The 22,628-nt window shown below is 34.0% G+C and overlaps 3 protein-coding genes and 1 non-coding gene across 4 annotated transcripts; 3 read left to right on the forward strand and 1 right to left on the reverse strand.

Annotated features, from left to right (window-relative positions):
* The first annotated feature begins 1,377 nt into the window (after positions 1-1,377).
* On the forward strand, positions 1,378-4,251 carry LOC131647930 (histone deacetylase HDT1-like). Its single transcript, XM_058917742.1, has 10 exons — positions 1,378-1,530; positions 1,862-1,935; positions 2,028-2,245; positions 2,724-2,749; positions 2,850-2,894; positions 2,983-3,149; positions 3,318-3,380; positions 3,495-3,585; positions 3,814-3,931; positions 4,018-4,251. The coding sequence occupies exons 1-10, from the start codon at positions 1,518-1,520 to the stop codon at positions 4,076-4,078; spliced, it is 876 nt and encodes a 291-aa protein (XP_058773725.1). The 5' UTR covers positions 1,378-1,517; the 3' UTR covers positions 4,079-4,251.
* Positions 4,252-13,774: 9,523 nt separating this feature from the next.
* LOC131653569 (splicing factor U2af small subunit B-like) lies at positions 13,775-19,719 on the reverse strand. Its single transcript, XM_058923752.1, has 5 exons — positions 19,213-19,719; positions 19,022-19,103; positions 15,483-15,609; positions 14,924-15,393; positions 13,775-14,101 (listed from the first exon to the last, which is right to left on the reverse strand). Exons 1-4 carry the CDS (start codon positions 19,534-19,536, stop codon positions 14,940-14,942), a joined length of 987 nt encoding a protein of 328 aa, XP_058779735.1. The 5' UTR covers positions 19,537-19,719; the 3' UTR covers positions 13,775-14,101; positions 14,924-14,939.
* LOC131653568 (uncharacterized) lies at positions 15,899-18,840 on the forward strand. The gene is made up of 2 exons (XM_058923751.1): positions 15,899-17,958; positions 18,038-18,840. Exons 1-2 carry the CDS (start codon positions 16,415-16,417, stop codon positions 18,606-18,608), a joined length of 2,115 nt encoding a protein of 704 aa, XP_058779734.1. The 5' UTR covers positions 15,899-16,414; the 3' UTR covers positions 18,609-18,840.
* Positions 19,720-19,768: 49 nt separating the features above from the next.
* TRNAL-UAA (transfer RNA leucine (anticodon UAA)) lies at positions 19,769-19,851 on the forward strand. Its single transcript has one exon. It is a non-coding gene; the product is annotated as a tRNA-Leu (tRNA).
* Positions 19,852-22,628: the final 2,777 nt, after the last annotated feature.

Consider the following 22,628-nt stretch of genomic DNA (forward strand, 5'->3'; position numbering starts at 1 on the left):
TCTTACTCTTCGTTATGGAAACTTGAGAGATATGCTGTTTGAGCCTTCCCGTTTTCAAAATTCCTCGGCTAATTCATCGCTTTGGTGGAGAGACCTGAAGGATATAGTGCGCTGTTGGGGTTCAGTCGAGAATTGGTTTGGTAAAAGTATTACATGTAAATTGGGAAATGGAAATTTGATTGACTTTTGGAATTATCATTGGGTTGGTTTGCAGCCTCTAAAAGTCTCCTTTCCGTCTCTTTTCGGGGCTGTTCAGAATGTCTCTGGTAGTATCCTCTCATCGGGTTACTGGGCTGATGGAAAATGGTGCTGGAAAGTGGTCTCGGAGAATGAGTTGTTACCGTCATTGGCGAGAGAAGAACTGAACCAACTATTAATCAATGTGGCAGAGTTGCAACCCTTTCCAAACTCATTGGATTCTTTTAGTTGGTGGAGAGATTCGGCGGGTTTTTCGGTCAAAAGTGTTTATAAGTGGCTGTCCGGTTCGATTTTGTCGGGGACTATGCAAAATTACATACATCCTTCGGCTTTTAAAAAGCTATGGAAAGTTGCGGTTCCTTCAAACATTAAGTTTTTCGGCTGGAGATTATTGCTCGATCGTTTGCCAACGCGTGTTCAGCTCGGGAAAAGGGGGGTTATCCTACAAAATGGTGCTAGCTGTCCTTTTTGTTCTAATGAAGAAGAATCTGCAATTCATCTTTTCTTTCATTGCTCAACATCAATTCAGTTCTGGTCAAAGGTATTTGTTTGGTTACGCATTCCGCTGTATAATCTACAGGGGTCGGTCTTGGAGAACTTCGAAACGTTCGTGTACCCGTTTGGGAACACAAATGACAAGTTTTGGAGGATTTTATGGTTGACAGCATCATGGACATTATGGAAAGCTAGAAATGATTTGATCTTCAATAATATATCATTCGATTTAAACGTGTTGTATTATCGGTTAAAATCTACCTTGTGGGACTGGTTGGGGTTTTGTAACAAAGACAGTATTGATTTTTCTTGGGAGGATTGGTTGATAAATCCAGTAGATTATTTATAATTTGATGGACGGATCGTAAAAGTTCGGTTTATTCCGGCTTTTCCCTTTGTATTAGTTTGGGCACACCTAGTGCCATATTTTAATATAACTTATATTGCTTATCGAAAAAAAAGATATTGCTCTAAAAGTTTTGTAATTTGTGCAAATTCTGAGTGGATTTTAAAAAATAGTTAAATCTTTTGCATAACTAATATAATAAATTCGTTGCGTTTATGGAGTTGACACGTTCAAACAGGTGGGGCAGGTTAAATCGTCAGAATATGGGCCGAGTCAGAGGCCCATAAATATATCAACGAAAATTAATACAACGAACGGTAATAAATCTTGACTCAAAAACCCTAAAACCATTTTCTATCACTATATATACAATCACAAAACCCTTTCTTTCTCTCCCTCTCTCTCACGCTACTCATTTTCATTCTCTAAACCCTAGCACCCTCGCTTTCTCGTTCTCGTAAACCTATCTCTCTCTTCAATGGAGTTCTGGGGTAATCTTCACCACTCCTTTCTCTTATTTCTCTCTTTTTCCATAGATTTCTTCTCTGAACAATAATTTCTTGTTCCCTGTTTTGAAAGAAATCATTTCGTAGTTTTATTAACCGTAATACTATTCATAACGTTATACCTTTTGGTTCCGTTTTCGATTCTGTTATAATTGCACTATTTTTTATACTGCTCTTGATTCTTGATTCTTTATTCGGTTAATTTTAATTTGATGTATGTTATGTTATGTATCGAAATGCAATTAGAATTTCAGGAGTATATTTATGTATTAGGGTTTGGTTTATTCTTGTTGTGATTCTTTGGTTTGTGATTTAGGTGCTGAGGTTAAGGTTGGTGAATCTGTCAAGGTTGATCCACAAGAATTTGAAGCTTGCATTCATCTTTCTCAGGTTAGGGTTTAGGGTTTTTTGTTGTTGTTGATCCGTTCTTGTTGTTTGTTTTATTTAGGGTTTACTGAATTTTTTTTTTGGTTATTGTGTAGGCTGCACTTGGTGAATCTAAGAAAGACAAAGCTAATGAATCTGTTGTTATTTACTTGAAAGTTGGTGACCAGAAGCTTGTTTTGGGAACTCTTAACAGGGAGAAGATTCCTCAGACTACTCTTGAGTTGGTTCTGGACAAGGAGTTTGAGCTTTCTCACAGTTCTAAAACTTCTAGTGTCCATTTCTGTGGATACAAAGCTTACTACCCTGACAATGAATATCCTTTGGCTTGGTTTATTATAACAATTTAAATTTTTTTCTTTAATATTGTTTTTTGCTAACCTATTGTCTGCTAAGTTATCTAAATACTTTCTTACATACCGGAATTTATATAAATGATAGGTTAATATGTATATTGTCATAATCTTACACTATTCCTCAAACACTTTTGTTTGTTTTTGATATTGTATTTTGCTAACCAATTGTCGTTTCTGCTTTGTTATCTAAATGCATTCTTAAGTACTGAAATTTATCATCTATTTGCCATCTTGGTGTATATATTGACATCATCTTATGTTTTTCCTTTGGCATTTGCTTGTTTATAGATGAAATTTAGTGTTGTATTTTTTGTATTCTAATGTCCTACAGCTCTGTTAACTAAATGTACTATTGATGTTGTAATAGACTCACCTCTGTAATGCCAATGTGATCATCCTAATTTTTCCTTAACCATTGTTGTGTTTCTCTGCCTGCACTAGTGAGGGAGAAGATGACTTTTCTGGTGAGTCTCCAAAGTGTCTTTCACGGTTGATTTTATGTTAGATTAGATTTTAACAATGTTGTATGCTCAAACACTGTTGGATTGTTTTTGTCTTGAACAGATAGTGACGAGGAGGAAATTCCTTTGGCCCAACCCATAGAAAATGGTATGTGTTTTCTCTTTGTCTGCATTTTTTGTGGTTAGGTGTGTGATTTTTCCAATAGTAAACCGAATGAAAATTGTCTCACTTTTAGGGAAACCAGAAACAAAGGCTGCAGACCAGGTTGTTTCTGAAGCTAAGAAGGCTCCTGCCAAGAGTGGAGCATCTGCTAAACAAGTGAAAGTCGTTGATCCTAAGGAGGAAAACGATGACGATTCTGATGATGAATCTGATGATGATCTTGATAGCTCTGATGAAGAGGTATGTGGTTGGCAAAGTCCATATTTGCTTTAGTAGCATGTTTCTGTATTTTAATCCAAATTGAATGAGATACATTTGTTTAGAGTGTTTAGTATATTGTTGTTAGTTAAGAAAAATGTGCTTGTCTTCAATATAAGTAATGTATTGATTATTGTTGTTGAATCCCAGATGGGTGATGCTGATAGTGAAGATGAGGATGAGAGTGATGAAGAAGAGACTCCTGTGAAGAAGGTAGTGCCAAAGTTCTATTATAAAATTCTTCTGTCATTAGTTATAATATTGTTGTTATAATGTTTATGATGGATAAAGCTTACAACTTTTTATATTTTGTTTTTTGTATTGAAGGTGGACCAGGGGAAGAAGAGGGCTAATGAATCTGCATCTAAAACCCCAGTTCCTTCCAAGAAGTCAAAAAATTCCACTCCTGAGAAAACTGGTGAGACTAAGTTTAATATATATTATAATGTTGTTTTCATTATATAATATTACAGCGTTGCTGGTTATGGTTTTTTTCTTCAAATTGGAGAAGCATATTCTTTGTTTCACTCTTCATTGCTAGCCCGAATCATGTATTCAATCAATGCATTTTGTTTGAAGAAAATGTAGTTTGTTATAAACATACATTTCAGATATAAATTTTAAACATGTGCTTAAATTTTATTAGATGGTAAGAAAGCTGTGCATACAGCAACTCCTCACCCCAAGAAAGGTGGAAAGACTCCAGGCAGTGAGGCCAAATCTCCCAAGTCTGGAGGACAACTCTCTTGCAGTAGCTGCAGCAAGTATGTTAATTAAACCTAACTCTGATCATTGATTTCTTACTTTTAGGTGTTTTGTTATTAACTTTATTTTGTTATATATTTACTAGGACATTCAACTCTGAAACCGGACTTAGCCAGCATAGCAAGGCCAAACATGGTGCTCAGTAATTGTAGGCTGTAGTTTGTTCACAAAAATACATCTGTTTTCAAATGTATTAAGTTGAGTAATCTTAAGGACCTTTGGTGATTGTCCTTAGCTTTTTGATCTATTGAGTTAACTTGAGGAGTCAAATGTTTATGAAATTGTTTTATGTTTACGGGATGCATCTGTTTTATGTTTATGAATTGGATATGAAATGTGTTTAGATATTGAAATCTATATTGATCATTTAGAATTAATTTTTAAGAATCAGGTTTCACTTTACCAAGATTTGAAGCAAACATTTAATTACAAAATCAAATTAAAAAAAAAACTAGTTATAGAATGGAATCTTGTTATTGATTATAGAATATAATCTGATTTGATTTTCTGATATACTTTCAAATAACAAAATCTTGTACAACATGATCTGATTTTGTAAATAAACATAAACGAATTGGATATAACTAGGATCACTAGAAAATTAAATTTGTTTCAAAAGGTAGTACATACCTCACATTGGAAAAGTGTTACTTTTCTTAATAATCCATTTATTTTCAAGTATTACTTATGTGTTTCTTTTTAATTGGCGTTTTAAAGTAATGATTATAATAATAATAATCTCATAATTGTCTCTAATTCTGTATTATGTAGAATGAAGAAAATACATCAAAAAAAATTAAGAGTTATCGGTATTATAGGGAGTTTAAAAAGTTGGGTAGTGTATTGCATCATTTAATTTTAACTTATTTGGTTAATATTAAATAGTATATTTTTTGAGTTCCATCAATCACATTGCATTATTTAGTTTTAACTTATTTGATTAATTATTAAATAGTATACTTTTTGAGTTGGGTAGATAAGAATTCACCATCATTATTAATATTTTTTGATATGTATAAAAAGGTGACCTCATGAGATATTAATTAAATGATTCATTTATGCTATTTGTTCTATGTCTACTCCCTTTTGTTTTCTCCAACTAAAAAAAAACTGCAGCCTATGATTGTTACAAAAAATATGTACAAATATTAAATTTGAAATCATAATATACAAAGTTCAAACAATAAAAGATTTAGATTAAAATAATTGTATTTTCAATCTAATCTTAAAATCCCAAGTTAAATTGGAAGGCTGTTTTATATTTTCCATTATCTTGTCATGAACAAGGGGCTTAGATAGTAAGTTTTATAAAAATCTTGGCATGAAAAAGGTTTTAATCAAAGTTTTGATGCACACACAATTTCGACAGAAGCAACCTTCGCAAGGGAGAATTTTACCTCACATCTTCCATTTTTCATTATTTCAAAAATGTTCATGAATAAATTTGGGCTGGTCAAAAACGAAATTTTAAGTAGGTTTTTGAAATTTCCACTAACATATTAAAATTCCAATAGTTTTAATCATAAATTTTTGATATAATTTTTTGAATTTTTTTATACTGAAATTTTCGGTAATGTAAAATTTTATTTTTTTTCAAAAATGCACTCTCGGATTTTTCGTAAAACCCAGTAAAATTTTGAATGTTTGGTAATTTGTTTTTTTGAAATTTAAAAAAAAAATCGATATTTTTGTGAAACTTCAAATATAATTTTTTTATTAGGAATATAAGAATAATAACACCATCATTAGAGATGTCAGATATAAGTGTGAGGATGACGTGTTAATTTCTCCTTTAAGGGAGACAAGAGGATGAATATGTTAAATTTGAAGTCTCGCATGGGAATTAGGGCTTTCATCTTAGTTGTAATTTAACGGTATGAAAATCTATTTATTCTAGCCTTGAAGAGGATGAATATGCCAAATTTAAAGTCTCACATGAAAATTAGGACTTTCATCTTAGTTATAATTTAACTGTCAAATTTAACATGTAAATGAAGAACATTTTTTTTTTTACGAATATTTTAGTTATAATCTTTTGAATGAGTTAATGTTTTTTCAGTTAAACCAACAATGAGCTATGCACAAGTCATTAATTTTTGAGTTTTTTTATCCACTTCTTGATACTTTTAGACACTTAGCGCAATTTCATTTATGCTTCATGATTATATATATATATATATATATATATATATATATATATATATATATATATATATATATATATATATATATATATATATATATATATATATATATATATATATATATTAGAAAATATCTTTTTTTGCCAAAATTTGGTTTTTTACGGAGCTAGATCTACGAAAGTATTTTAAACTGGTAAGCATTGGGAAAAACTTCAAATTAATTCAGTTCAGAGGATTTTCCCGAGTTAGATCTACGGAATGTCTTAACGCCATAATGTTTCGTAGATATAGCTCCAGAACATTCTGCTATACTTTGAACCAACATGATCACACCCCATTGTTGTTTTTCTTCTTCAACACTCACCTTCACCAATCTAAAAACTCTATCATCATGTTGTGAAAAATGATGTCAAGAACAAAATATAATAGGAATTAGGGAAGATAAGAAGAACACAAGAATTGGTTATAACTGCTATTCTTTTACTTTCTCTTAGAAAACAAGATTACAAGTTTATAAGAATAACAAATAACCTCTTTCACCCCAAATTAGGATTTGCAGCTTAGCAATGATGAGAGACTAGTATGCTATTTATAATAAAACCTAACATACTAACTAATGGACTTTTTCCACAAGATCCATTACACAAGCCAACTTAATAAACAAGCTAGCTTAACAAATTAGGGTTTAAACACTAAAACCTAATTTAACATGCTAACAACCCTAACATCTTCGACACAAGCATGTGAACAACCTTCGACTTCATGCTTAATCATGTCGAACCAAGAAGCTACCCTTCGACCATACTAGAGTTCGATCCAATATCTCACACATCAAATATCATTTTTCACTTCAAAACTTCAACTTTTTGGTGCAACAAATCAAAGGGAGCAAGAAAAGACTGAATTTCAGGTAAAGATTTAACTTTTTCCATAACATTGCTCATATTAATCATGATTTTTTTTTTTTGTAAAAAATAAGAAGTAACGTTGCTTCCGTAGGTATAGCTCTGGAACATGTTCAAGATTAACACATTCCGTAGGTACATCTCCGGAGCGTGTCTGTGATTTTTTTTACATCAGTTTTATAATTTGGTGTTATTTTTGTTATTGTTTACAAATAGGTATGATGCATCCTGATAAAATATCAAAAGAATTAGTTTCTACATACAATATTTCTCTGAATGTTTAAGGGGTTGTCGTAAAGGCGGTAGATGTAGGCGACGACTTTAATAACAAGCAAGAGTTTGATGATCATAATAGCATGCTCACATGGATTCGTATGACTGCAACTAGACTTGATTTTGGTGTGGTAATAGAAAGATCGAATAATGGTTCGAAAAGAAGAAACGCTTTTGTAACAATGTTGTTTGAATGAAGCGGAAAATATCATACTCCTCTACGGAAGTTTAAAAGAGAAGGCACATGTAGTAGAACATATGAGTGTCCTTTTAAAATTTGTGGTTATATATTGGCTAGTAAGAAGTGGAAATTTAGTGTTATTTGTGGTTTGCATAACAATGAATTGTGCTTAAAGTTTCAAGGTCATCTTAGTGTATGTCAGCTCAAACCAGAAGAGAAGATATGTATTAATGACATGACCTTGAATCTTGTCTTACCGAAAAATATACTTGCCACTTCGAAACGAAAGGAACTTGGCAATGTATCAAATATAAGGCAAGTGTATAACATTCAGTACCAAACTAACAAGGCGATTAAGGGAGATAGAAGTGAGATGCAACAACTGTTGAAATTATTGGATGATTTTACACGGGCATTAGAGGTGTGTCAGTCACTTTTGAAAGAACAAGCTGAGATGCCTAAGGTGATTGTTACAGACCGTGATACCATATTGATGAATGCAGTGACAAATGTATTTCCTTCTTCTATTGCATTACTTTGTCGATATCACATAAAAACGAATGTAAGAAGTCGGGTTAAACCCGCGGGAGGGACGAAACTGAAGAAACCAAAAGTACAATAAGTGGGGTTGGATTGGGTTTTTAACAAATTAAAACTTAAAAACACGTTTGGTTATCCTGGTTCCTTTGAACTCAAACTACTCCAATCCACCCTATTAAGCTGATTTTGCCTCTCTCTTACGAGGTCTTAATCCACTAATCAAACTTGATTACAAATTCACGAAGACAACCGTCAATGTCTTCTCAAGATCAAACCACAACTCAGTTTGCTTAAGGAACAACAATTACAAAACAATACTCTTTATGTGTTTACAAACATGCTTCTAATAAGCTGTATCACAACTGTGATGTATACACTAAATTAAATCACAAAATAAGAGATAACAAAATATGAGTATAGTTGAGTGCTCTTTTTGCTTTTGCGTGCATGGGATCAAATTCTAATTCTTCAACAAAGACTTATTTATATAGGAGGACATTTTGATCCGTTGGGAGACAAGCATTCTTGTTTTGGAAACTTGATGAAATGCTGATTAATTCTATTTCTAAAAATGAAGATTGTGTCCGCTGTAATCATTTTCCAGCCGTTACGAAATGATATTGTATTGATGATGTAACATTATAGATCTTCTGATCATTAGAGTATTCTTTGCAACTTGATGGTGCTTGAAGCGTTTTAAGTATCAGAGTTTACGACTTTTCTTATTTGTCTTCAAAACATCTTGTTCTTGTAAACTTCCTTCGATCTCTAAAAGTTCTTGCTCCTGTGTACTTCTCTCAACGCAGCCTTCTACTTCTGAGAAATCACTGTCTAGAACTTCTTATTCTTGTAAACTTCTCTCAATGTAACCTTCTTCTTCTGAGAAATCACTGTCTAGAACTTCTTATTCTTGTAAACTTCTCTCAATGTAGCCTTTTTCTTTTGAGAAATCACTTTTACATTCTTCAGAACTTTTGCAGTCTAAACCAAACGATTAGAGTGCAAATTTGTTCTTACTGAAAATTATGTGTTTGTTATCATCAAAACTCTTTCAAAGATGTAGAACCAAACTATGTTCTAACAAAAACTAGTAGAGTCTGAAGGTGGAAAATTGGTGAAGCCCAGTGTGATTGTTTAATAAATAATGTATGCATGGAATCGTATTGTAAATTCTTCGACAAAAGAATTATATGCCGATTCCGTCATTCAATTTCGGAAAGTGTGGGAAAAGAATCCTGATTTATTGAAATATGTTGAAAACACCATTCTTGATAAGGTGAAAGAGAAGTTTGTCTATGCGTGAACTGATAATTTCCGAGACATTGGGAATACAACCACCAACAGAGTTGAATCGACATATGCTAGTTTGAAAAATTGGTTGGGTAATAGAAGGGTGACTTGTGTTGAGATTCGGACTTCGTAAATCTCCAGATTAAAAACCAACATAACGATATACAAACCACATTTGGCCGGAGCATAACGATGTGGGAACATAGATTTAAGGACCACATTATTTATTCCCAATTAATCAACAATATGTCTCGATCTTTGTTGAACTATATTTTTCACGAGGCCAAACGAGGTGAAACTATAGGTTTTGATAGCGCAAAATGTGGTTGCATTATTTCTAAAACATACGGTCTCTAGTGTGCTTGTGTTATTGTTAAAAATATGAAATTAGGTAAGCCAATAAAAATGAATGAGGTTAGCCCTCATTGGAAAAGACTTAGCTTTGATGATGATGGTTGCAAGGAAGGAGGTAAAGCGAATATCTCTATTTCTACCGAATTGGAAGCGATACAAGAAATATTTTCAAAGGCCAATGACAACATGAAACTCCACATCAAAGAACAATTAAGGAAGAATGGATATCTTGAAACAACTGACATGAAAATGCCTTCTCAACTGGTAAAGACAAATGGTGCTCTGAAGAAAATGAAGCCTACATCGAATGACAACTTGACTACACAGTCTCCTTATTGTGAGCACAATTATAAGATTTTTTTCGACACACCGACTCCTAAATCTAAAAAAATTTCCAAGAAAAGAGCTCACATAAGCTAATGCTCTCCAACACCAATTCCACCAAAAATTTCATTCATCGACGAGATGCCGGTTATTATGCACAAATACATCGAGTAGATCGTCAATGTCGAGGGGACGATAATTGCGGTTATCGGGCCATTTTGGATTTTCTTGGTAAGGGATAAGATAGTCATGCGTTTGTCCGTCATCAACTTATCCAAGAGGTGAAGACTAATAAAAACTCTTACACGCGGTTATATGGAGAGAAAGATAAATTTAAAGCGGTTTACGAATCCCTTGTTCCTTGCTTGAGCGGTCACGCACCGGTGTCAAAATGAATAAGATTCCCCTAAAATGGGTCATCTTATTGCATGAGCATATGATAGGGTGTGCATTGACTTGACGCGATACGAATTTTCAAAAACCTTTTTTATGCTCCGCACCGCACCACCTAGAAATTCAAATGATCGTATCATGTGTATTGGATGACTTGTAAAATCAAGTCACTTTGTACAAGTTTACTTGAAACTAAGATACCTCATTACTACCTACGTCACCGGAATGGGCGACTAATTCTACCGTAAATTCCGAGACGTGGCTGAATCATTTTGTTGATAGGATGCACAAATTCGAAGGATTGAAGAAAATAAAAAAGGAATCGAAAGTGGAAAAGTAAAAAATGAAACCACCAATAGATTTAGCCAGCGACCGTTGCTTTGATTTGTTTTGAATTTTGAAAGTGTAATATAGTCACTATTTAACATTGCAATATAATCAATTTATACCTTTGCAATATACTCACTTTTCTTATTATTCCGTTTGCTGTAAAAATATAACAACGAAAGTTTCGTAGATGTATCTATAGAAGTTTCTTAATTTGCAGTCTCTGGATATTTTCCGTAGATATACCTACGGAACCAAAATATCTAGGTTCTTTCCATGGATATAGGTACAAAGTTTTGTGACAGAAAATAGGTGGTCCATATTCACCTAGGTTTTCTATAAAATAGGAGTTTCTTATGTTGTCTTTCACACAAAGACAAAAATGTATCAATATGATATCAACATCCATTGGTATGTCGCAAGTGTCTCCTATTCAGACGACAAAACACCTGGGCGGACGTTCAAACTCAACGATTACACCTCGCTCGACGATACCATTGATGAAATCTACTATCGCCTACCTTACACAGACAAATGAAAGGTTGTGAAGCTCGAGTGTCGTTCACATTCAATTTACGATAAAGAGAGCGTTGTTTACAACAACTTTGAGCTAAAGAACCGAGAGGATGTTTTGGCGATGTGGCGAATGTATTTCGATTTTGAAGAGAAAATCTCGCTCGAGTTGGTAGCGACGGTATGAAGAAAGGTCGAACAAATCTTAAAGATGTGCAAGCGTCGACCAAACTATTGAAATGTAATATTTAATTTTCTATTAAAATCATCAATGTAATGTCGATTTAGTTTAACATTAGAGAAGATGATCGAAATTATAATTACTATCGTCAGATTCAGAAACAAAAAGTAAATAAAGCGTTGAAAAAGATGAGTAATAGTAAGGCGGTTGTGCCAGACAACACACTTATTGAAGTATGGAAAGTTTTTTGTGATAGAAGTATTGAGTGACTCGCCAAACTTTTTAATAAGATTATGGGGTCAAAGCACATGCCGTTTGACTGAAGAAGAAACACTTTAGTTCCAATCTATCAAAACAAAGGCAATATACAAAATTGTAAAAATTATAGGGGGATTAAACTTATGAGTCATACCATGAAGTTATGAGAAATTGCGATTGAGCAAAGAATATGAAAGGAGAGACTAAAGTCACTTAGAATCAATATGATTTTATGCTTGGAAGGTCGACCATTGAAGCGATCTATCTACTACGGCGTGTGATGGAGCAGTATCCGATGGACCAAAAACATATTCAAGATATGCATAAGGGGTATCGACTAGTGTTAAAATTTCTTATATTCGAGCTATCCAAGATATGTATGAAGGGGTATTGACTAGTGTAAGGACACATGATGGAAAGACAAACAATTTCCTCATTACAATAGATTTGTATCAAAGTTCAACCGTAAGTCCCTACCTTTTTACATTAATATTAGATATACTCATGAAATACATCCAATAACTTGTACCGAGATGCATGCTTTATGTAGATGATATAATCAAACTTAGAGAGTCGAAGGAGGATTCTAATAATAAGTTGGAGTGTGGAAAATATGCGGATGATATAGATGCATGTTTTTTTTCCCTGAATGTAATGTTATTGGTTCATTAATTGTGACCAAAATGGTACTATATATGTTACTTCATATGAAAAAAAGAAGCTTAAACTCAAATGTTTGATGAATGTTAAAGTAGCATATAATGACTGTTACTGATCCAACTAGTTGGGCAACCATAAATTAATTGAGGTTAAATAAGTTTTAGTTCCTGATCCAACTAGTCTTGTCTAATGTCTACTTTTAAAACATATACATACCAATATTTAAAAACCATACGAATCCTTCTTCGACTCTCCAACTAATTGAACCTATAGTCAAATTGTTTAATGAATAAATAATTATGTAAAATGATATAAACTTCTTGTATAGTTTAGACACAATCATTATTTCACAACTTAACTAAACAAAAATATATCGTATAGGAAAATAATTTTTTAATTCTATTTTATAAAAAAATATTTTGCAGAAGATTTCGAAATATGACAATTGAAAAGGAAATTATATATATATATATATATATATATATATATATATATATATATATATATATATATATATATATATATATATATATATATAATACCTCAATAGATTGTAAAAAAGGTTGAAAAGCCTAGACGAAAGAACACAACAAAATAAAACATACCAGAACATTAGAACACAAATAAAAAAGGCAAAGAGGCGTAAAATGACAACATAATATAGAGAAGACATTAGAACACAAATAAAAAAGGCGAAGAGGCGTAAAATGACAACATAATATAGAGAAGACATTAGAACACAAATAAAAAAGGCGAAGAGGCGTAAAATAACAACATAATAGAGAGAAGAATAATACGATTTGAATAATGGTAAACAAATGCGAGTAGAATGATGACGAGTGAATACGAGTTAAATGATAGAGTTAGATATCGATTTGACGAAAGTGTGGTTGAACGATAGTGTAGCTAGATGCGAAGAAGCAACACGACTATGAGTGGAAAATGCCCCCTCCCCCCTTGGGATTTTTCCATTTTACTATGCATGATGTATGATTGTATGTGTATGCTTGTATTGTATCACTTTTTGCAACGTTTCCGAATTGCATCTCTAGTCGTGGATCTCGGGTAAAATTAACATGTATTGACCTGCATGTAATTTTCATGTCATAGATTGCTGGACTGATCTATACTTGTGATAATTTTAATTATGATTAATATATAGAGAACTTCTATGTTTCTATATATTAATGTAATTCAACCAACTAATAGTCAAGATCATACTGTGTCCAAAGATTATAATGAAAAATTTAGATGTGCCCGAACCATTATGTTAATTACCCAATTAAAATATTTCAGAAATTTTCCTACGGGTTAGTTTGTGTAAAATCAGGTTCAATTCCAATTTTACCAAAATTCATTTTTACAACCGATTTTACTGAGTTAAAACAAAAAATTGCTTAGCAGTTTGCACAATATCTCCTAAATTTATTCCTCTAGGGATTAAAATGGTTCAAGCAACCACCAAAGCATATAACATGTTTCCAAATAGTCACCAAACAGGAATAATATTCAATCAGCTTATAATCCAATGAAAAATATATAAATATCCAATAGGCATCTAAAGCTACAACCTCAGTAACAATTTCACAACCCAAATACATAAAAATGAGTTCAAAACTCAGTCTCCAATAAGCATCTAAAGCTTACACAATAAGAAAGCATCCTAACATATTCCTCTGCCTGCAATCATGAGAGAACTCTAAATAGAAGACTTCACCTAAAATTTCATCCTTACACTTTTACTTCCCAGTTGAAACTGCTCCTCAAGATCTCCAAATTATACCTAAAAGATCCATTAAAACATCCTTCCACAGTGTAGGCGGAACCTGTACACAAATTTCACGGTAAACTGCAATTAACTCAATGACTCGACTCTTACAAGCAGGGATACCTGAACCTGCAAAACTCGTAATTATGTAAGATAATAATGCTATTTCCAATTTTAAAACATCTTATAGAAAACAACAAATCCCTTTAAAGAACTGTTGAAATTGGTCGTTCATTAGTCTTCTGTGTGATGGTGATCATGGTCCCTGACTGTAAACAAAATAATTCACACATCCAGCAAACGCAAATAAACTTTGATAATTAGCTAGTTGAAAAGGGGAAAGTGTTGTGGTTTATTAAAAGAAAAGGGTAAATATTGAACAACAACTTTGAAAGAATGAACCAACAAAGGTTATGGCTAGAGGATAACAAAAAAACTCATAGGGACAGCAAATAGGCAGGTAAAAACATGATTTTTAGATGAAATGCATGCATGCATTGGAAACAAGAAAGAACTCTAAGCAGTGCAGTACTTGTAATATATTTGACCACCATGATAAACAAACCTACTAAATAATGCAATCAAACTAGCTTTGTTGAGATCTATGCAGAAAATATGGTTCAAACTAGAGATTCAATTCGGGAACGCTGCAAAAAGTGATACAATACAAGCATACACATACAATCATACATCATGCATAGTAAAATGGAAAAATCCCAAGGGGGGAGGGGGCATTTTCCACTTCATGGAACAGTGTACCTGTACCACCTGCACAGCGGAAAATGGTGAGCTATACTTGTTCTGTGGGTGGTCTGTGCTAGAATTAAAACAGTTGCCTATAACTATAGGAATAGGAAAACAAGAGAGAGTGGACACAAACCAGTAACATAAACAGATCAATATCCCTCCTGAGGAGATTGCTGTTGCTGATGATTCTCATGATATCTGCTAGCATTTTGTGAGTGCCCGTTATTGCCATTATAAGTTTCCTCAGTAGTAACTTTATTTGCGGGTTCTTTCTCTTCCCTCTCTCTATTCCACTGCTCAATTCTCGCACGTCTCTCCTCGCTACCATCCCTGACTGGACTACGATTCCTCCTTCCAACAGGACTTCGACTGCGACTGGGACTCCTTCCCCTTCTCCGTCCAGGACTTGAGGTCCTGCGTCTCCTGCTATCACTTTCATGATGATAGTCTCTGTCTCTGTCTCTGTCGTCATACTTACTGCTACGGCTGCGATGAGGGCTGCGATGAGACCTCTCCTCATAACTTCGATGCCGGTAAGGACTCCTGCTCCGGCTCCTACTGCGCCTATCATGGCGCTTTCCAAACAACTGGCGCCTCAATTCCCTGGACACAATTCACATCAAACAATCACCAACGTATAATTCAAACCCACCCAGACCAAAAAGGATTAATAAAAATGTTGAAAATATTACCTGCTAATTCTTTTCAAGTGCATGAAATTGCAATAACCACCACGGTTGCAAGTATTCTCCTCATACTGCCTGCAAGTAGCCTCACGGAAGTCTGTCACCGGAGAGAAATCAACAATGATCGGGCGACCTGCAAACAAGTGAAACAGTAGTTGATATTCAAACTTCACCGATAATGGCACACAATTGGACAATAGTCAAATTTAATCCTGTAACAATCTATAAATAAAACTATGTTCCTCGGAAGCGATTTCTCAAGCGAATTAAATAATTTCAATCTTCAATGAAAAAAATCAGGAGTTGATAATATGTTTACATTACATACATAACCTATGAAGCGCCGACACACCATTCGGAAGGCGTGTCGCCGTGTCGGACACGTGTCGGACACGGATACTCGTACGACACTCGTACGACACGTTTTTGCGGTGTCCAATGGAAAAAAAAATTTAATCGCAGCGGACACGGATACGACACCTTGTTTCAAAAAAAGGACACACCAATTTAAAAAAATTAATTTTTTTTTTTATAAAAAAAAAAAGCCCAACTCAATAATTATTAAATTTTTATTATTTATAAAACTAATAGGTTTTTTTTACCTTTTATATCTCACTTCTCCACTATAAAAATAACACAATTAGGGTTGTTTTTTTATTCCACGGTTTCTATTTCCACAAGGTTTTGTTATATTCTCTCCTATTGTTTTCATCTTCGCCGTCTCACGCCGGTATGTATTTTTCCTAATACAATAATGTTTGAAGTATTTGATATCAATAGTATGAATGGGTTTTCTAATAATATTTACTGTTTTTCTTCATCGTTGAAAAAGTTTTACATTAGATTGAATAAAGTTTTACTTTTTTTAATAGTATAAAGTTTTTCTAATAATAGTTACTATTTTATTCAAGGTTTTATTTTTATATTGTTTATTATAGATGAGTTCTTCTAGTTCTAGTCAAGCTCAAGCAAAAGAACAAGATGATTCCATCAAACCTTTATGGCAGTATGTTACAAAGATTAAAAAAACGAGTGCCGGAGGTGGAAACAGTGAAATTCAGTGTCATCTTTGTAAGATAACTTTTAGTGGGTCTTATACTAGAGTGAGAGCACACTTGTTGAAGATATCGGGACAAGGCGTAAAAGTTTGTAAAAAAGTAACAACTGACAAACTTTTAGATTTAACCAAGATGGACAATGAATATACATTGAAGATGGAAAGGCTAAAAACAAAACCAGTCTCTTTGCCTCCAATTTCTAGTGCACCCGAAGATTCTTCCACCCTAAATATCACTGTTGAACCAAAAAAGAGAAAGACATCAACACTAGAAGCTGCCTTTAATCTGCAATCTAGAGAAGAACTGGATTATAAAATTGCTAGGATGTTCTATTCTGCAGGGCTACCATTTCATTTAGCAAGAAATCCTCACTTTAGGGAGGCTTTTTCTTATGCTGCCAACAATTCTATACCTGGTTATCAACCCCCATCTTATAACAAACTAAGGACTACATTACTTCAAAATGAGCGGAACCATGTGGAAAACTTGTTGCAGTCGATAAAAAGTACATGGAATCAAAAGGGTGTGACTATTGTTAGTGATGGATGGAGTGATCCACAAAGAAGACCTCTTATTAATTTCATGGCTGTCACAGAGAGTGGACCTATGTTTCTAAAGGCGGTAAATTGCTTTAATGAGGTAAAAGATAGAGAATTCATTGCTAAATGTATCAGAGAGGTAATTATGGAGGTTGGACCTTCAAATGTTGTGCAGGTAGTGACGGATAATGCACCTGTTTGTAAGGCAGCGGGTTTAATTATCGAGGCTGAGTTTCCTTCTATTTACTGGACCCCATGTGTTGTGCATACATTAAATCTTGCTTTGAAGAACATATGTGCAGCCAAGGATACTGAAAAAAATAGTATTGTTTATAAAGAGTGTTCCTGGATCACCAGAGTTGCGGATGATGCAATATTTATCAAGAACTTTGTCATGGGTCACTCTATGAGATTGTCAATTTTCACTTCATTTAGTCCATTAAAGTTGCTTTCGGTTGCTTCAACAAGATTTGCATCCACTATTGTAATGCTCAGGAGATTTAAGCTTTTGAAGACGGGACTCCAACAAATGGTGATTAGTGAGCAATGGTCTTCTTACAAGGATGATGATGTTCAAAAGGCACAATTTGTGAAGGATACCTTGTTGGATGATAATTGGTGGGAAAAAGTTGACTATATACTTTCTTTCACTAATCCTATTTATGATGTTCTTAGAAGAACCGACACGGAAGCTTCATGTCTTCATCTAGTTTATGAAATGTGGGATTCAATGATTGAAGATGTGAGGAAGGCCATATATACGCATGAAGGAATATCAAATGCTGAAATTTCAACCTTTCATCAGGTAGTCCATGCTATATTAATTGACCGCTGGACTAAGAGTAGCACACCTCTCCATTGCCTAGCTCATTCTTTAAATCCAAGGTTATTAAGTTTTAAATTGATACTTTTTAACTTGCATCTTCTTTTGGATTACATAAATTTATAGATATTTTTTTTGTAGGTATTATAGTATAGAATGGCTAAGTGAAGATCCTAATAGAGTCCCTCCACATCAAGACATTGAGCTTACTGATGAAAGAGAAAAATGTTTTAGAAGGTTGTTTCCTGATGCAGATGAAAGGAGGACAGTGAATATAGAGTTTGCAAACTTCTCAGATGGAAGAGAAGGTTTTGGCAATCTCGATGCTATTGTTGATAGAGATAAAATGGATCCAAAAACATGGTGGTTGGTTCATGGTGCCCGAGCTCCATTACTTCAAAAGGTTGCGCTTAAGCTACTTGCACAACCTTGTTCATCATCATGTTGTGAAAGAAATTGGAGCACTTATTCATTTATCCATTCTTTGAAAAGAAACAAGATGGCACCACATCGAGCAGAAGCTTTAGTATTTGTGCATAGTAACCTTCGACTTCTATCAAGGAACACTCCCCAATATCATCAAGAGGAAACTAAAATGTGGGATGTCGCTGGAGATGAGTTTGGATCATTAGACGACAGTGGATTTCTTGAAGTTGCTAACTTGTCTTTGGATGAGCCCGGCTTAGAGGCTGGTTTTATCAATAATATATAGTGACTATGATATCATATGATTTATATTATTTTATTTTGGTGGATTTATGTCTTTTTTTATTGAAAGTACTAAGTTTAAATAAATATAAATTTTGCTTCTCGTTTTAAACTCTTTCTTAAAAATTGTGCCCATACATTACATTATTATATTAATATATAACATATATATAGCCGTATCCGTGTCCTATGTTTTCTATATTAGCGGGGTCCCCGTGTCCGTATCCGTGTCGTGTCCCGTGTCCGTGTCCGAGTCCGGGCTTCATAGTACATAACAAATCATGAGTGTATAGCAATATCACCAGATTTTCTCTTCATCAATTGAGACTATTTACATTTTACACTAAAATAATTCGATCGGTTTATAGAAGATAAATCCCTACGAACATTACAAACCATAAATCTGAGAAAACTTACCGGCATAGAATCTTCCAGTGAGATTCTTTACAGCTTTTCCAGCATGTTCTTCCTCTCTGAACTGAACATACACATTACCAACCTGAAAAGTAAACCAGAACCAAATCAAAATCAAAATTTCAGAGGCTAAGATTCAAAATCAAAATCAAAACGACTGAAAACGAATCAAAATCAGAGGGTAAAATCCGAACCATGTGATCAGCAAGATTATCACAAACGTTAAGACTTTCAATATCCCCATACTTAGAGAGTTCTTCAAACAAATCCTCATAGAATTCTTCAAAGTGATCTTGAATCCTACGCGGATCAATAGGCTGGCCGTGAACATCGACTCCAGGGGTAATCATATCAGGACGCTGGTACATATTGGAGAGCAGGATGGTAGGGCTGATGCTTGGCTTCGTGTGGAGCCTGGAGCATCGATCGCCGTGTCGGCATGCTCCGATCTTGAAGTAGAATGGACAATTCACTCTGTCTTTCTCTGTGCCGAAGATTGATGCTAAGTGTTCCGCCATTGATGATCGATGAAGGTGGACCCGTTTGATTTGATTTGATTTGAATTGTAGAAAGAATTATTTTTTCTGCGTTAGGGTTTGTGGATTTTGTAAGAATGGGATTGGGTAGAAGTTTCTTCTTAGTTCTAGATTGTTCCGTGAGAAATTGAATCAAAGTAAAGTTTGTTTTAATCCATTATTGCATGATATGATTTAACAAGAAGATGATTTGAATGAGTTAACTTAACATCGAGCTGGTTTGCCCGAGAGGTTAAGGGGGAAGACTTAAGATCTTCTGCACATAAGTGCGCGTGGGTTCGAACCCCACAGCCAGCAATTTTTTTTTTTTTGACGTTGTTCTTACTTTTGATAATTTTTATGATTCATCGATTTAGTCCGGTTCGGGGGTAAGTTCTGAAATTTTTGATACTTTAGCTCCAAACATCATAATCATCTCTCATTTTTATTTAGTTTAGTTTTTCTTCATCTTTTAATGATGTTTATTACATTATTATTTTGCTATCATCAAAACATATTAAATCTAATAAACATATAGAGCCAAAATTACTATGATGAGCCGCAAACTATACCTCTTTCTTTAAGATGTTTTCTGGTATTGTCCAAAGATATACAAACAAACTATCAACCATAACGTCCCTAGAATAAAATGGTTACTCAATTATATATAAACAATGTTAATTTTCATATTTATTTGCTATGCAATCATGTCTATTTTATAAATAAAGATGTCTATTATAACATTTTAATAATAATATTCTAATAACAATAATATGTTCTAATACACCCTATAGTCGAAAGAGAGGCTGCCGAATGTTGAGACTATCACAAAAATTATCAAAAAACTGCAACAAAAATCCTTTGGTGAAGATGTCAGCAATTTGGTGACATAAAGGAACATGTAAGACTTGCATTTGGTCACATGCAACTTTTCATGCACAAAATGTATATCCATCTCGATGTATTTGGTGCGCTAATGTTGAACTGAGTTATCGGATAGATAAACAACACTCACATTGTTACAATAGATTAAAGTGGCTGTTGTGACTAGGCAATTTAGTCCCAATAGTAAGTTTCTAATCTAACAAGATTCAAATATTACATTAGCGACTCTGTTGTACTTAGCTTCTGCATTGGACCAAGAGAGGGTGTGTTGGCGTTTGGCAGACTATAAGATTAAATTGTCACCAAGTTGGACACGATAACCAAAGGTGGATCTCCTGGTGTATGGGCAACCGACCCAATCTGCATCGAGGTAAGAAACCAATTTGCTAAAAGAGGAATGATACAAGTGAAGGCCAACTTCAATAGTATCATGAATATATCAAATTATACGCTTTAGTGCTGACATTTGTGACATGTAAATCACGACGTAACATTCAATTATTGTTCATGTTTAAATTTAAAAAAATAGTGACGTGATTTTCATGTCACTAATTAGTGACATGGAAATTACGTCGCAAATAAAGCTACTTTTCTGGCCCATTATCTGTTACGTCTGCTCTGATGTAATAGTGTGGATGTCTGTGCAAATTTTTGTGACGTGATTTTCACTTTACTAATTAGTGACATGAAAATCACGTCACAACTTAGTTGTCACCCGCTCTCCTACGACATAATTAGTCACGTCGCAAAAATCAATCTATGACGTGATTTTGCTTGTTGTGGCGTAAAAATCACGTCACTAACGAGCGTATTTTTTTGTAGTGACCAGAGGTGGGGATATGTGGTTTTGAGGTTGAGAGGGGATGCATGTTCGGTCGGAATAATATGATCAATAACTTGTTGAACACGAGCATGGATTTTGAAGAGTTCAAACCATGTGTTATACTGATCTTTTTCGATGCTCAAGATGATTTTGATGAAATTTGTGATGTTTGAGACGGTGAAAGCGAGGTGGATAAGAGGTGGTGTTTCTGCCTTGGTGACAAACTTGAGAGAAGAGGTTAGGGTTTTGGTAGGAGAGGAGGAGGAATAGTTGTTGTCTAGGGATGACAAGCAGACCCAAACCTGCGGCGTCCACTCGCACCCAAACCCGAATTAACTGGGTTCGAGTTCCGGTTTGAGTAGTGTGAAAACCGCACCCGAAATCCGAAACCACACCCGCTTAGACATGAAATTACATAAGTGCCCCTAAATATATATAATTCGATGTTGTATTTTAATATTGTTGTTGTATTTTATGCCCCTAAATATATTTCAATTCTACGGTGTTTTTTCACCCATTTGGATTGATGGAAAATTTCAATGTTACTATTGTATTTTATGTGTTTTGCTATGACTTTGGATGAAAAAACTCGAACCCAACATGTGAGGGTGTGTGATTTATTTTGCCACCTGAATAGCCTTTGAATTTAGATTCAAGTGGTGATTTCGGGTGCGGATTTGGATAGTGTGAAACTCGCATCCGACCCTACCCATTGCAATCCCTATTGTCGTCGAACATGCTGGAAAAAAGAAAGTCGGGACGACACGCCTAAAGTTTGGAAGGAGAAGACGACGAATTAGGGTTTAGGGTTTGATATTTGTATCAATACACACTACTTACTAATACCATGTAAAAATCATAAGCATTGCCTTTATATTGATTTCCTAATATATATATATATATATATATATATATATATATATATATATATATATATATATATATATATATATATATAGGATACGATAATTTTTATATCTATTTGCTATACAATTATGACTATTCTATAAATAAAAATGCCTACTATAATATTTTATTTATAATAAGATAATAATAACAGTAATATATTCTAATATTTAGTAGGCATGGCAACGGGGCGGGTCGGGGATGGTTTTTACCTCCCCCAAACCCAAACCCGAATCCCCAATCAGTCCCCGCTACCCACCCCAAACCCAAACGGGGATGGAGAATTAAAACCCAAACCCGTCCTTAACGGGTTCGGGTATCCCCGCCCCGCCACCACGTATTTCGTAAAATCAATTTTTTTAATAAAAATATTTACTTTTTCATAAATCAAATTACATTATAAATAATAAAATAAAACAATCTCAAAAAATTTCATACATATATTTCAAATATTTAAAATAATAAATACAAATCAAATTAT

Source organism: Vicia villosa, linkage group LG2 (genome assembly GCF_029867415.1).
Source record: "Vicia villosa cultivar HV-30 ecotype Madison, WI linkage group LG2, Vvil1.0, whole genome shotgun sequence".
In the NCBI taxonomy this organism is placed as follows: Eukaryota; Viridiplantae; Streptophyta; class Magnoliopsida; order Fabales; family Fabaceae; genus Vicia; species Vicia villosa.

What these genes read in the sequence shown, in the direction of transcription:
- LOC131647930 (XM_058917742.1), top strand. An exon ending in TTCCACTCCTGAGAAAACTG is followed by an intron (nt 3,586 to 3,813) that starts GTGAGACTAAGT and finishes AAATTTTATTAG; the next exon opens with ATGGTAAGAAAGCTGTGCAT. An exon ending in TCTTGCAGTAGCTGCAGCAA is followed by an intron (nt 3,932 to 4,017) that starts GTATGTTAATTA and finishes TATATTTACTAG; the next exon opens with GACATTCAACTCTGAAACCG.
- LOC131653568 (XM_058923751.1), top strand. Translation starts at nt 16,415, where the DNA reads ATGAGTTCTTCTAGTTCTAGTCAAGCTCAAGCAAAAGAACAAGATGAT. An exon ending in GCTCATTCTTTAAATCCAAG is followed by an intron (nt 17,959 to 18,037) that starts GTTATTAAGTTT and finishes TTTTTTTTGTAG; the next exon opens with GTATTATAGTATAGAATGGC.
- LOC131653569 (XM_058923752.1), bottom strand. Translation starts at nt 19,536, where the DNA reads ATGGCGGAACACTTAGCATCAATCTTCGGCACAGAGAAAGACAGAGTG. An exon ending in ATAATCTTGCTGATCACATG is followed by an intron (nt 19,104 to 19,212) that starts GTTCGGATTTTA and finishes TTTACTTTTCAG; the next exon opens with GTTGGTAATGTGTATGTTCA. An exon ending in CACTGGAAGATTCTATGCCG is followed by an intron (nt 15,610 to 19,021) that starts GTAAGTTTTCTC and finishes ACTTGTTTGCAG; the next exon opens with GTCGCCCGATCATTGTTGAT.